At 36.4% G+C, this 13161-nt stretch overlaps 1 protein-coding gene across 1 annotated transcript in view; it reads right to left on the bottom strand.

Moving 5' to 3' along the window:
• Positions 1 to 3075: 3075 nt before the first annotated feature.
• The window catches only part of LOC126372164 (GATOR complex protein NPRL2-like), a 99485-nt gene continuing 89399 nt past the window's right edge, over positions 3076 to 13161 (bottom strand). Inside the window, exons 6-8 of the mRNA XM_050017805.1 lie at positions 11997 to 12081; positions 8652 to 8821; positions 3076 to 8156 (exon numbers count right to left, since the gene is read on the bottom strand). Coding sequence (XP_049873762.1) covers positions 7971 to 8156; positions 8652 to 8821; positions 11997 to 12081 — 441 coding nt within the window. The 3' untranslated portion in view covers positions 3076 to 7970. The remainder of the gene's footprint in view (positions 8157 to 8651; positions 8822 to 11996; positions 12082 to 13161) is intronic.

The following is a 13161-nucleotide window of genomic DNA, read 5'->3' as shown; positions in this document are numbered from 1 at the left end:
TTGTATGTGCAAGTTACGTAAAGAATTTAAGTGAAGTCCAATTTATTGGTGTCTCATCTAGGGGGACTGAATTTAGTTTAGTTCCACATTTCTAAAACTAAAGTTAACCTATCTCTTCCATTACTTGAGGCAATGACGTACCGTTCCCGTTGTATAAACTCTTTAATAGCAAGGACAATGGCCCCTATTCCTGCAGACACCTCCTAATTTTACTTTAAGTTATACCTGTCATTTTCTCAGTGCCGTAACTAGGGCGGTGCCAGCGGTGCCCAGGCACAGGGCGCAGACCCTGGAGGGGCGCAGAAATGACCAGACCAGTATCTAGTTTTGTTTCATGCATGGTAGTTAGTAGGTACATTTTGTTTTATTGCGAATATGGTGTAGACGCGCCCTCTGTACTATTTATATCTATAGAAGTCGTACTATTGATTTATACCTTTTGTATCCTATCACCTAGATATGAATTTAACAAACTGAGAGCTCCATTATTTAATCCATAGTGCCTCTTTCAAATATTATCTGGTATTTTATTGTAAAAACGTATACATAACCCCAAAAAAGATGAATTTAATTTACTTAATCTAGAATTTTGAACAACAATTTTATTTTTATTCCTTGTATTGTAAGTATGCCTTTCACAGTTTCTCGGAAGGAGAGATACATGTTAACGCACATACATAATGTTTTCATAAATATATTGACTTGCGACCGTCAGTATATTTATTTCTTTAAACAGCTCCCTTAAAGAGTCCCGACAACGCAGATTATAAATAGCGCGAACTGCCCTTTTTTGAATAATGAAAATAGTTTCTACATCAGCGGCTCGACCCCACAATAAAATACCGTAAGACATTATGCTGTGGAAGTAGCTGAAGTAGACAAGTCTAGCAGTGGGTACATCTGTGAGTTGTCGGATTCTTCTGACGGCATATGCTGCTGAACTTAGCTTGCCCGCTAGTGATACAATATGTGGGCCCCATTGAAGTTTTGAATCTACAGTAATTCCTAAGAAAACGGTGTGTTCAACAAAATCTAGTTTCTCGTCGTTAATTTTAATGTTATTATTTACTTTCTTTATGTTTGGTAGAACAAATTTAATACACTTCGTTTTCTTAGCATTTAGAACTAGGTTATTTACTGTAAACCAGCTTAGAACCTGCGACACAGCGCTGTTTGCTTCGTCAAGTTCCTCTAACTTTCTATCGATTTTAAATATAAGAGAAGTGTCATCCGCGAACAGTACAATGTCAGCTTGGTTCTGTACTACATAAGGTAAATCATTTATGTACACTAAAAAAAGGAACGGCCCCAAAATGGATCCTTGAGGAACTCCCATTTGAACATGAGAGCCCGAAGAAGTCGTACTATTGATTTGTACCTTTTGTATCCTATCACCTAGATATGAATTTAACAAACTGAGAGCTCCATTATTTAATCCATAGTGCCTCAATTTCAAAAGCAAGGTCTCGTGATCCACGCAGTCGAATGCCTTAGACAAGTCACAGAATACTCCTACGGCATTCTGCGACTCCTCCCAAGCATCGAAAATGTGTCGAAAAAATGTGACACTCGCGTCTGTTGTAGACCGACCCTTAGTAAAACGAACGACCCTTAGTGATATTTTTAACGATGCCAGTGACTGTAGCTTCCTGCGAGCGATCATTCAGTAAGCTCAAATTAATAAAGACGTACCTGCGCTCGACGATGGGCCAAGAAAGATTGTCTGGCCTAGCGATTTTGTCGATTGAACGCGACATAACACGGCTCCTGTCGTATGACAATGTAATTAAGGACTTGAGAAAAGCGCGGAAAGTAAATCTTTGAGTAGGTAGCTGTCCTTTTTTTGTGATTACGGTTTACCTTAGCCTTGGGTCTTTACTATCGAGTACTTTGTGTCATTTCTGTATTTGAGCAAATATTTTTGAATAAACAATTTTTATCTTAAAGAAATCTACTAAGTACCTATACCTTCGTAAACAAAAAATAGATAGATTTATTTTTGTGCACATTTGTCCACTTTATTGTCAGAGCCTGGTTAGAGCATTTTTCAAGGGCGCAGTTTTGAAAGCTCGCACCGGGCGCATAAAAGGCTAGTTACGGCACTGCATTTTCTTGTCCGCCGAAAAGGAAAGGGACGGATGATTGACAGCTCTTAATTTTAGGAAGAATGAGTAAATGACTGAATAACCCGGGCGAATCAAAAAGCTAGCTCGCTGGTATGCAAACCGTGGGACGTGTACTGTCAACTTACTTCTGTCGGGTTATTACTAAATTTTATGCTTGCCGATTACCCGTCCCTTTCCTTTTCGGCGGATAAGAAAATGACAGATATAGCTTAAAATAAAATCAGATGGTGTCTACAGGAATTGGCACCATTGGCTGCTTTTCTTTTTCATATTGTTCTTTATTGTACTTTGGGGGTTAAATGGCCATATCAAAGCAATTCACCTAAAAAAAGCAATATTGCCATTTGACATATTTTTTTTGCATTGCGCACTTACTTTTATGTCAAATTGCAATATTGCTTTTTAGGTGAATTGCTTCGATATGGCCTTTTTAACCCCCCTCTTCCCTAGAAGATAGAACATCTTCGTAGAGGTTAGGTAATAAAGCACATTTTACATAAATTATAATACGCCTTCTTTTACACATCATCTGCTTGGGATTGAAAAAGGCTAGTAGAGTTCGCATTACGAAAGAAGTCCCGCGGCCACAGCGCTAGTGTCGCAGGCAGTATATTAAATTCTCAATTAGTTCCATAAAAAACCGCGAGACTTTCGTGGCGTATACTGTAGTTTTGGAACTGACAAACTAAAATTAAGATTTCACTTACCACCACCAGATTTGACACCAATGTAGAAATATAAGTGTGAATAAACAGAAAAATCTGATCCTGACTAATAGGTACAGGTGATTTCTCAGAATCATTTCAAAATTATTTCTTCTACATAAAGTTGTTGAGATGAGCAATATGGCTGCCCATTCGTATTGTTGATAAATGTTTGTATTTATTCTTTTGTTTGTGTGCAATAAAGTATATTTGATTTGATGTTTTTTTGTTCACTTTTAACTTTTTACTCTTTATGTAACTGACACATTTTACGTATAACACGACTAGATTCCACTAGAAGTGACATAAAAACACATTAAGACTAGCCGTAGACATATCAGAAAACAGTAACTTACGCATGGAAGGAATAGTATAAAATATCATATTACTATATATGACTATTCTAGCGGGGAGTGGGGGTTAGATTTAGTCGGTATAATTATTGAATTTAATGAACATCGACTGTCGATAGTCCCACTATTGTTAAATAGTCGCTTAGGACCTATTTATATCGATACTCTAAAACTATTATTAATCCGCGGCGTATAAATAAGTTGAACAAAAAAAAACCTTGAATGCACAGTAACTGACAAGACAAGTGATTATGGTATGAAGTGAGAATAGTGAGATGCGAGTGGCAGCGCGTAACCATGACAAATAGGTTTTTTTCGAAATTTAGACCCGGATTTTTTGCTCCGAACTTATATATTATTTCCTGTAAAACTAGTAGCCGCATCGATGTCGGAGTTTTGTTCTAATGTTTGTAATCATGAAAAAAAAAACAGATGACGCGCAGGAACGCGACCGGACGACCGCCATTTTGACCTCTAGTCTCAGTAGTACGGTTGTTTTACTGAGCCCTTTTTAGTCTCATTAGTACGGTTATGACATCAAACCGAACTGTTGAGCCTATAGCTGTAGTTCGGTTAGTGGTGGGCAAAACCTGGTGTGACCACGAGTCCGAAGGGCTTTAAATAACAGCCGGCATTCGGGTAAAGCTCACTCTGCAGTGAACGTTGGCATATCTATGTACATTGGTATACGAACTTGTTAAACCTAATCATCTAGTTAGCACATTTTAGCATAGAACAAATTAAAAAATTTGGAGTGAAGGTAATGTCGAAAAGGGCGAAAAAGGATATTGACCGGGAAAATTTTATCCAAAATTGTAAGTTGCATCTTGTAACAAACCAAATATCGACAGAAACTTATTTACATAAAATTACATCGTATATAGCATCTTAATATGAGTAGAAGAGATGAAATGAATGAAGAAGGGAAGTTAGGCAGAAGAACAGGTTCTAATTTTTTCACAAAGAAAATGATTTTGGTTCCGATTTTTACTATTAAATATGAGTACTGAAGTAGTACTGAGGTACTGAAGTTAAGTACAAGAAGTAAGTAAGTTATGTTATGTTTTTTTACAAAGAAAATTATTTTCGTTCAATATTATTTACTATTTAATAAAAAATATTTCGCTTTCTAATACTTTTTGTGATTTTTATATAACCTCCTTAACCGGACTACTGATACCAAAAAAGTCACATAAGTTCGGTTTGACGTCATAACCGTACTAATGAGACTTTTTTGGTATCAGTAGTTCGGGGCCGGACAAAACAACCGTACTACTGAGACTAGAGGCATTTTGATTCAACTTATACGCCGCGGATTATACAAAATACAAGTCATCAATAGTATTGAAAACAAGGTCAACTGTCTATCAATAGTGAAACAACAGTTCCGCACCGCTATGTTTTTATCAATCAAATGTCCAATGTAAAAAGTCTATACACAAAAGCAACACTGATATTATCTCCTTCTCGCTTCAACCGCGTTTTGCTCTTTACAATACAAATTACAGATACACATCTACAAAAAAAATAATTGTTCGTTACACAACTTTAACGGCATAGACAATTTGTTATTTTTTCCAAACCCAACGAAAAATAATGCTTCTGATCTTTTTATGATGGGTGAAAATGAAAATGTCAACGACAAGGAATTATGATTTACATTTTATCAAATCCAAGATAGGAAGGAAACAACCTGGCCATCCCTTGAGATTTGTTAGCATTTGCAATATAGTTTGCAAAAGTTCGTTTAAACCCCCACATAAATCTATGGTTCTATCCAAACTCGGTGGGAATATTCTAACCGAATTCTTCACTAATTATTTATAAAAACATTATAAAATATACAAAAAGTTGGTTTGAATAGTTTAGTAAGTTATAAAATATTGTTGTTTAGTTTTTATAGCCGTAAATAGCAATATGAATGGCAGTAGAAAAAAAAACACTTTTTGTTCACTATTCAAACCAAATTTTTGTTTAGCACCACCAAGATTTTATGTGATTTTATATATACAATCATATAACAGTATACACAAATATTATTTATATTTACATTTAGCTAAAAGTCTAAAACTAATTAAATATATTGAGCAGATTTTGAACTTCAGTAAAAGTATAAAAATTATTTAGTACAGCCATCTTCAATAAAAGTTTTTATACAATAAAATAGCAACATTAAAAAAGGTAAAAAATAAATGATTTAAAAAGAAATCGATGATTGAAGAGGACTATACGCCGTCAGTTATTTAAATAAGTTTCAAAATATGTACTTAAAAAGTGTACTTTTTTGATAGAAAAATATTTTTTATATAAAATCTAGCTTACTAATATATCATATACACTCATATTCACATAAAAATACATTTTGATTATAACTCCTCTGACACTCTATATTAACTTGTTACTTTTGGTACTTTATATAACTTTAGTAATGAGAATGACTAACAAATATAATATAAACTCGTTTTTAGTTACAGTTACATTAATAAACATTTACGTCAAAACGGAAATAAACTGGGAAGCAGCCGCTGTAGTCGACTATTGACGCTAAAAATCGCTCAAAATATAACACAATGTAAGTAGCAAAATAATATTCAAATAACACGTTATTGATTTTATGTCGCTATTTCGCTGTGCTTAGCCACTTATGCCGTTTCGTAAATAAGTTAACATACCGGTAAGTGACAAATGTCGTGCGCCTATTTAATACCTTTACACCACAGCAATAAAGGCCATCCGGGACTGCATGACAAGCGTGCCGCGTGCGGCGCAAATTATATTGAGCACCAACAAACGATACGAATACTATCTACGTAGACGGACGTCGAACGGCTATTGGTCGAAGGCTTCGATACAATTCGCGCCGCGCTCGGCGCGGTCGCCGTGCAGAGCCTACAGGTACGACGGTATGATTTTGAAGCCCCGCCCCCCGCGGTACGATTTTCGAATGACAATAAAAAAAAAATGTTTGAACGACAAAAATGCTTCCATGTTTATTCCCGTTCACCGCGTCAAAAGTATTTAATCACTTACATCGCGACTTGGAGATATACGTCTTTCTAAATGCTATATTATAAATACGTTTACGGACCTCGCTGCGTATCAAAAGTTGTTAAATAATATCGTAGAGATCATAGGACTGGTCACATTATATTTATAAGCATTAAAGTTACTATTTTAATGTACTTCTTTTGTGCGTATTGACGGCTATTGCAGCGGATTGCAACCTTCAGAGCGGGTATTCGGTTTTAAACTAGCGACACTCTATGTTGGCCTTTTGACGAATGTCCAGCTAATCAAATTTCGAATTCATTTTTAACTTTATTGACGGAGCAAATTGCTATACTTTATTTTCGCAAAACTTTTTTTTATGTACCTATGCATTAAGCAGAAATTTGCATAATGCAGTATATTGAGGCAGAGCGGTTTCTCTTATAATTTCACAACATATAGGTACCTATATAAGTATTTTAATTAATTGACCAGTAAATATATATCATATTAGTTAATACTACTAGTACTTTCCTTTACAGACCAGCTGATAATGAAACACTGATTGTCAATTTTAGCAAATTAAGGTAAACTAAGACTAAACCACAATGAAGACATTATAACATTTTATCACGAGTGCGAGAGAGAGGCTGGTAATTCTATCTCACTCACTCTCACGCGTAACTACAGTTATCTTAAGTTATAAGTCTTCAGGTATTAAGTTCATCACATAGTAGCAAATAGATAGTATAGATACCATAAAAATGATGTTTAAGTATAAGAGTGAGATAGAGCATCATTCTTTCCCCCTCACTCTTACCTGTTACCTATATGTGCGTGTTTATCTGTTATATTAAGATAAAATATTATCTTGACCATGGTATAAGAAAACCAGGTTATTCTCAAAACTGACATATATTGGTGGCTATTCGGGCGGACATAAACATAACCTAATTTTCGTTTGACAGCTCAACAACTAGTGATGTCCTTCACTTACAATAAAAGCAAGAAAGAGGTAGAGCTACTTTTGATCGTGTCAAATTAAGTTAAAATTTAGTGGTTGCCCGAATTAGCACCATTATCTTTCTGCCTTGCTGTTATAAAGCAACAAGCAAGCTATTTTTAATATTGGATGTGAGATGAGATCGACCACATCAACCTTGGTGTCAGGGTTGCCATGGTATAAGAAAACCAGGTATGCCCAAAGTGACAGCTAACATATCAAGGTTAGCCCAGCTGACGTCATCCAACCCTGCGTTGCCATTTATTAAAATAAATTGCCCACAACCCATGTTTTTATATTTAACCTTCAAAGCAATTTTGAACTTTTAGTAAAAGAGTTACTTACAGTTTTAATTATTTTTATATGCGTGACAAGTACTAGTAATTAAATACATTAGTCAGTAATTCAATTAAAATAATAACACCAGGGTTGATGAGGTCGATTATTAGTTTCACATCCAATATTAAAAATAGCTTGATTTAAACGACAGCAAGGCAGAACTACATTTTAACTTAATTTGACACAATTAATAGTAGCTCTATCTCTTTCTTGCTCTTAATGTAGGTGAAGGACACCACTAGTTGAAGACATGTCAAACTAAAATTAGGTTATGTTTGTGTCCTCCCGAATAGCCACCACTATATAGCCTAGTGCGAAAGGGACAACAGGAAAATATATTATTCCGACAGCATTCTGCCTAGACTTCCAGACGCAATAGTAAAACAATGGGCTATGGTTCTTCAAAGGACTTTGGGCCTTATGGACTGTGTTTTAAGGGTGTTTAGAAGTGATGAACTCATTTGACAATGAACACAACGTTACTGTCTCTCTCCAGCTGCTCCTCGAGTTGGCTGGCGGAGATTCCTCCCTGACAGCATAGCTCGTCGAGGCAGACCAGCCCGTTGTAAGTCCGGACAAGGCCTTGGCTGCTGTGCTCGCTACGGAGGGACACTGTATCTTCGTTGTTGAGCGTTATTGGGTACTGGGGACAGAAAAGATTTAAGTTAGCATTATAGGGATAATGACCTCGATTCCTGCAGATACCTCCTAATTTTATTTTAAGTTATACCCGTCATTTTCTTATCCGCTGAAAAGGAAAGAGACGGGTAATCGACAGACGTAAAATTTATGGGATATATGTCAATTTTAGGCAGAAGTTTAAAAATATTGGAATTCCATTTGCTTCGATCCTGACACACTTCTCTTGCTTCCTCCACACAATCGTTTCATAAACGCACGCCGGTTCAGGGTAGATCGTACTGAACCTTTTCTAAGGACATCTCCTATTTAGTCAATGTACGTCCTCATAGGTTTTCCTCTGACTTTGCTTTGTATACCGCTTTCGTAATCCTATCACCTATCCTTCAGTCGCTCTATGTGTCCAAACCAACTTAACATTCCCTTCTTAATCTAAAAAAAAAACAAATAATAATAATTGTCTACAGATGATGTTATTGAAATTCGTTCATCTACCCACCTTGTAGACCCTCCGGATGAGTCCCTCCAGCACCCCAAAGAGCACCAGCTTCCTCTCGTTGATGGCAAGCTCCTGCGGGCGCATGCGCCTGCACAGGTCGCGCACCGTGCTCCCGTACGTCATCCCCGCGTACATTCGGAACAGGTCGCTCACTTTTGGCAGTTGTCGAGCTGGAAATGACGAAATTCGCTTTTTTACACCCAAATTCTAAGATGTCAACTCTACTAATATATTAATTATACAGGTATACTTTAACAACGTTAGAAAGAAGCAGCTACATTGTATGAGAATGTCAAATTTTCCTTCAAATCTGTCTGTCTTGCAATATTTGAGGTCAAATTACTTTTTGCCCGTATTAAGGGTACTTTTTTTGGATGTTTCTAAAAGCCTATTAAATGGAGCAGTTTTCAGAAATAATTTCAGGGTCCATGACAATCTCATGTGTTTATTATTCTTCGGCGAAGTTTTAACAACTGTAACCATTTTGGTCGAATTCTCACTTTGACTTCCGATAACTTTTTTTATATACTTGATTTGACTTTGATTTATCTTTGATTGAGCGGTACACAGCCTTAGGCATAGTTGTGAAGTAAAATAAAATAATTATTAAGAAAGGGATAGCGACAAAATGATTATTTCTGAAGTAAGGTAGAAAATCTAGAAAAAGGTACAAAATGGGTCATATCTCCTAAACCGTAAATAATTGCTGAACATACATGGGGGTGTTTCTGGTAGCTAATGAGCCCCTCTATCTAATTTTTCATTTTGAACCTGAACTTCTGGGCCACCCTGTATATATATTGGCCTCGATTCCTGCAGACACCTCCTAATTTTATTTTAAGTTATACCCGTCATCTTCTTAACCGCCGAAAAGGAAAGGGACGGATGATTTACTTTTGTTCATTTATGTTATTTTAAATTAACATTTCTACTCTGGGCGCCATCCCACTCGCGTCAGACAGAGTAATGCGGGGCGGAAGGTAAGAGGGAAACCACTGCCATATTTTCCCTAAAAAAGTAGCACGGAGGATGCTACACCGACAAGAGCGTGGCTCTTAAATTAGTGATGATGAAATTGACATTTACATCCTCGACTTGAGGACTTTATTCACTGGAGTCGAGCATATCATACGGCCAAGATAGTAACTAAGGAGATCATCGGATTTCGGCCCAGAAGTCAAAGTGCCGGCCAAAAAATAATTTTGCTATATTCCGTTAGATCTTATCCGTCTGAGTATTTATTACTATGGCACCAAAGCTGTAGGGTCAATATCTTCGGTTTTATTCGAATTAAAAGAACTGTATTTTTCATACATTTTTGGTGAAAATGTAAAGTGCCGGCCAAGTAACAATAATGGTATATATCCTTAGAACTTATCCATCTGAGCATTTATTACTATGGCACCAAAGCCGTAGCGCCGATATTTCTGTTTTTATTCGAATTAAAAAATAAACTTGTATTTTTCATACATTTTGGTGAAAATGTGAAGTGCCGGCCAAGAAACAATATTGGTATATCCCGTTAAAACTTATCCCTTTGACCATTTATTATTATAGCACCAAACGTCTATGACCATTATTTTGGCTTTTATTGGACTTTACGTTTTAGTTTCTAAGTGAAAAGTGCCGGTCAGCAAAAACACATATCAAAACTATCGAGAAGATACCTGTAAACATTATTCACTATGACAATAAACGTGTATGACCATTAGTTTGGCTGTTGTTGGATTTTTAAAATCTCGATTCTTGATTTATTTTGTTATAAAATAAAATATGACAGGCGCGTTATTTAAAGGATCGTCAGAATGCTTATTACTATGACATTAAACGTCTATGACCGTTATTTTGAACTCAATTACATTTCTCAAAAATCTGAAGTTTTCATAGATACCTACACTTTGGCGAAAAAAGTTTTATCTGGCGATAATGCAGGTAAAGGCGTAATATCGTGGTCGTCTTTGGACACATTTTTATTAATCAAAAATAAGTTTTCGTTTGACCACTATCTCACCTGATGGTGATACACGCTTTAGAAGCTTATTTTTTTTTAAGAAAAGTGAGGTACGATGCTATGTCGGCCGAGTAGCACCAGGACATTGTGATCGGCATACATGCAAAGTACAACTGCCCGACTCCTGTCTTCCCTAACAGCTACTTTAGACGTCATGCCAAAATACGAGTTTCGTCACTAGATGGCAAGCTTATCTTTGGAGGGTGGTAACCATCTACGGTCAAGATGAATCAATACCATAATTCGACCTAAACTTAGGCCGTAACGTTGAGTCGAATGCAAAAACTACAGCCAACGTCATATCTAAAATCAGATAGTATTAATATAGAAGTTCACCTAATAACACACAAAACAAAAACACAAAGTATTTATCTGACTAATAACTAGTCATAGGGAAAGCTCTGCTTATTGTCATTGTTAAAATGTATATAAAAAAAGATTTTTTTAAAAAGTCTAATAAAAGCCAAAGTCGATATTTGGTAATATAGCAAAAAAATACGTTTCAAGTCGTTTACCAAAAGATTTGACTTATTTTGTTTCGCTGGCTGACATTTTCCCATTTGAACCAAAACGGAAAGAGAGACGAATAAAAGTCAAAATAATGGTCAAAAATGTTTTGCGCCAGATTATTAAATGTTGTAAAGGTCCTTTGTAATCCGCCGTACCGCAAGTTTTGCCTAAAGCACTTTATTTTTAAACAAAACAAAAAAGAAATCAAGATTTTTAAAATACAATAAAAGGCAAACTAATGGTCATACACGTTTGGCGCTATAGAAAAAAATGTTAACAGGCATCTACTCGATACTCTCAACATGGTATTTTTGGTGGTCGGCACTTTTCACATTTGAACTAAAACGTAAATTCCAATAAAAGCCAAAATAATGGTGATAGATATTTGGTGTCATATTAAAAATATTGAGAAGCAACTATTAGACAGATTTGACGTATTTAATTCGATGGCCGGCATTTTAACATATTAACCAAAACGGAAAGTCCAATAAACGTCAAAATAATGGTCATAGAAGTTTGGCGCCATACTAATAAATGTTCTAACGGTCCTTTGTAATACGACTGTATCCCTTTTATTCCCAACGGACATAATATTTTTTTTTACAAAATGTATGAAAAATCGAGATTTTTAAAATCCAATTAAAGCCAAACTAATGGTCATACACGTTTGGTGTCGTAGTAAAAAATGTTCACAGCAATGTACTCGAAAGGTTCGACACATTTTTTTTCTCTGGCCGGCACTTTCGAATTTGGGCCGGCGAAAGTATGGACAGCCGATGATCTCCTTTCTGTCTATATTATGTAAGTAGGTAAAGTTTACTTACATGATCTTGCGCAGAATTCCATACACTGTCTCTGCAATCCCACGCACCGCGTCAGTTGTCTTAACTTAGGAGTAGCACTGTATACCTGAAAACGTCAACTTATAGTCATACGTGTGTAGAATGCAGCGTGGTGGAGTATGCTCGTGGTGCTCCATATCTGGGATGTTATGGATATGAAATTTCGGATTCGATACGGATTTAAAAATAATTATTATATCGGAAACGGTTACGGATAATAAATTATTTCGTATTATCCGCTTCGGATAATTTCGGTTGCGGATATTATTTTATTAAGGAATTTCAATCCAAAAGGCCGATCAAAACTTGTCATAAGGTATCTCAATTAGGCTCTGCCCCTATCAGATGTTCTCCGAAACTTTTATTTCGCATTTGGTTACGGTTGATTTTTTATATCGGATATCCGATAGCTTCGGTTACGGTTGAGGAGCTGGATAATATCCCTGCTCCATACCCCCTCCGGTTGATCGAGGGGAAACCTACGCCCAACAGTGGGACGTGTAAATCGTCATCTAATAGAACCACGATAGAGCCTTTTTAAAAAATAACATTCAGATGTGATTCTCTTCAACGAAACCTCGCAATAGATAAATTAACGGCCTCCGTGGTCCAGTGGTTGATTGAGCGTTGTGCTCACGATCCGGAGGTCCCGGGTTCGAATCCCGGTGGGAACAAATCACAAAAATCACTTTGTGATCCCTAGGAGATTACAGGCTGATCACCCGACTGTCCAGAAGTAAGATGATCCGTGTTTCGGAAGGCACGTTAAGCCGATGGTCCCGGTTATTACTTACTGATGATGTAAGTACGTAGTCGTTACATGAATCATATCAGGGGCCAGTGGCTGCTCAATAATAACCCTGACACCAGGGTCGATGGGGTTGGTAATCTACCACACAACCCACACGATAGAAGAAGAGAAGTTAATTTCAATCTAGGCAAAAAATTGAGGTCTATTTTTTTAAAAGAAATCGAGGTTTTGTTGAATAAAATCATATCAGAATGTGATTTTTAAAAAATGCGCATAGTTACCTACTTGTTTTTCATTATAAGGCAGCATTTAAGTTTTATGTAAGTATCTAGAATACTTCCTTCTATGTCGGATTGGGAGCAGACTGTGGTCAAACACAAACTTATTTCTTTAAGA

Source organism: Pectinophora gossypiella, chromosome 13, assembly GCF_024362695.1.
Source record: "Pectinophora gossypiella chromosome 13, ilPecGoss1.1, whole genome shotgun sequence".
NCBI classification, from domain to species: Eukaryota; Metazoa; Arthropoda; class Insecta; order Lepidoptera; family Gelechiidae; genus Pectinophora; species Pectinophora gossypiella.
This window is presented reverse-complemented; position numbering and strand designations above follow the sequence as displayed.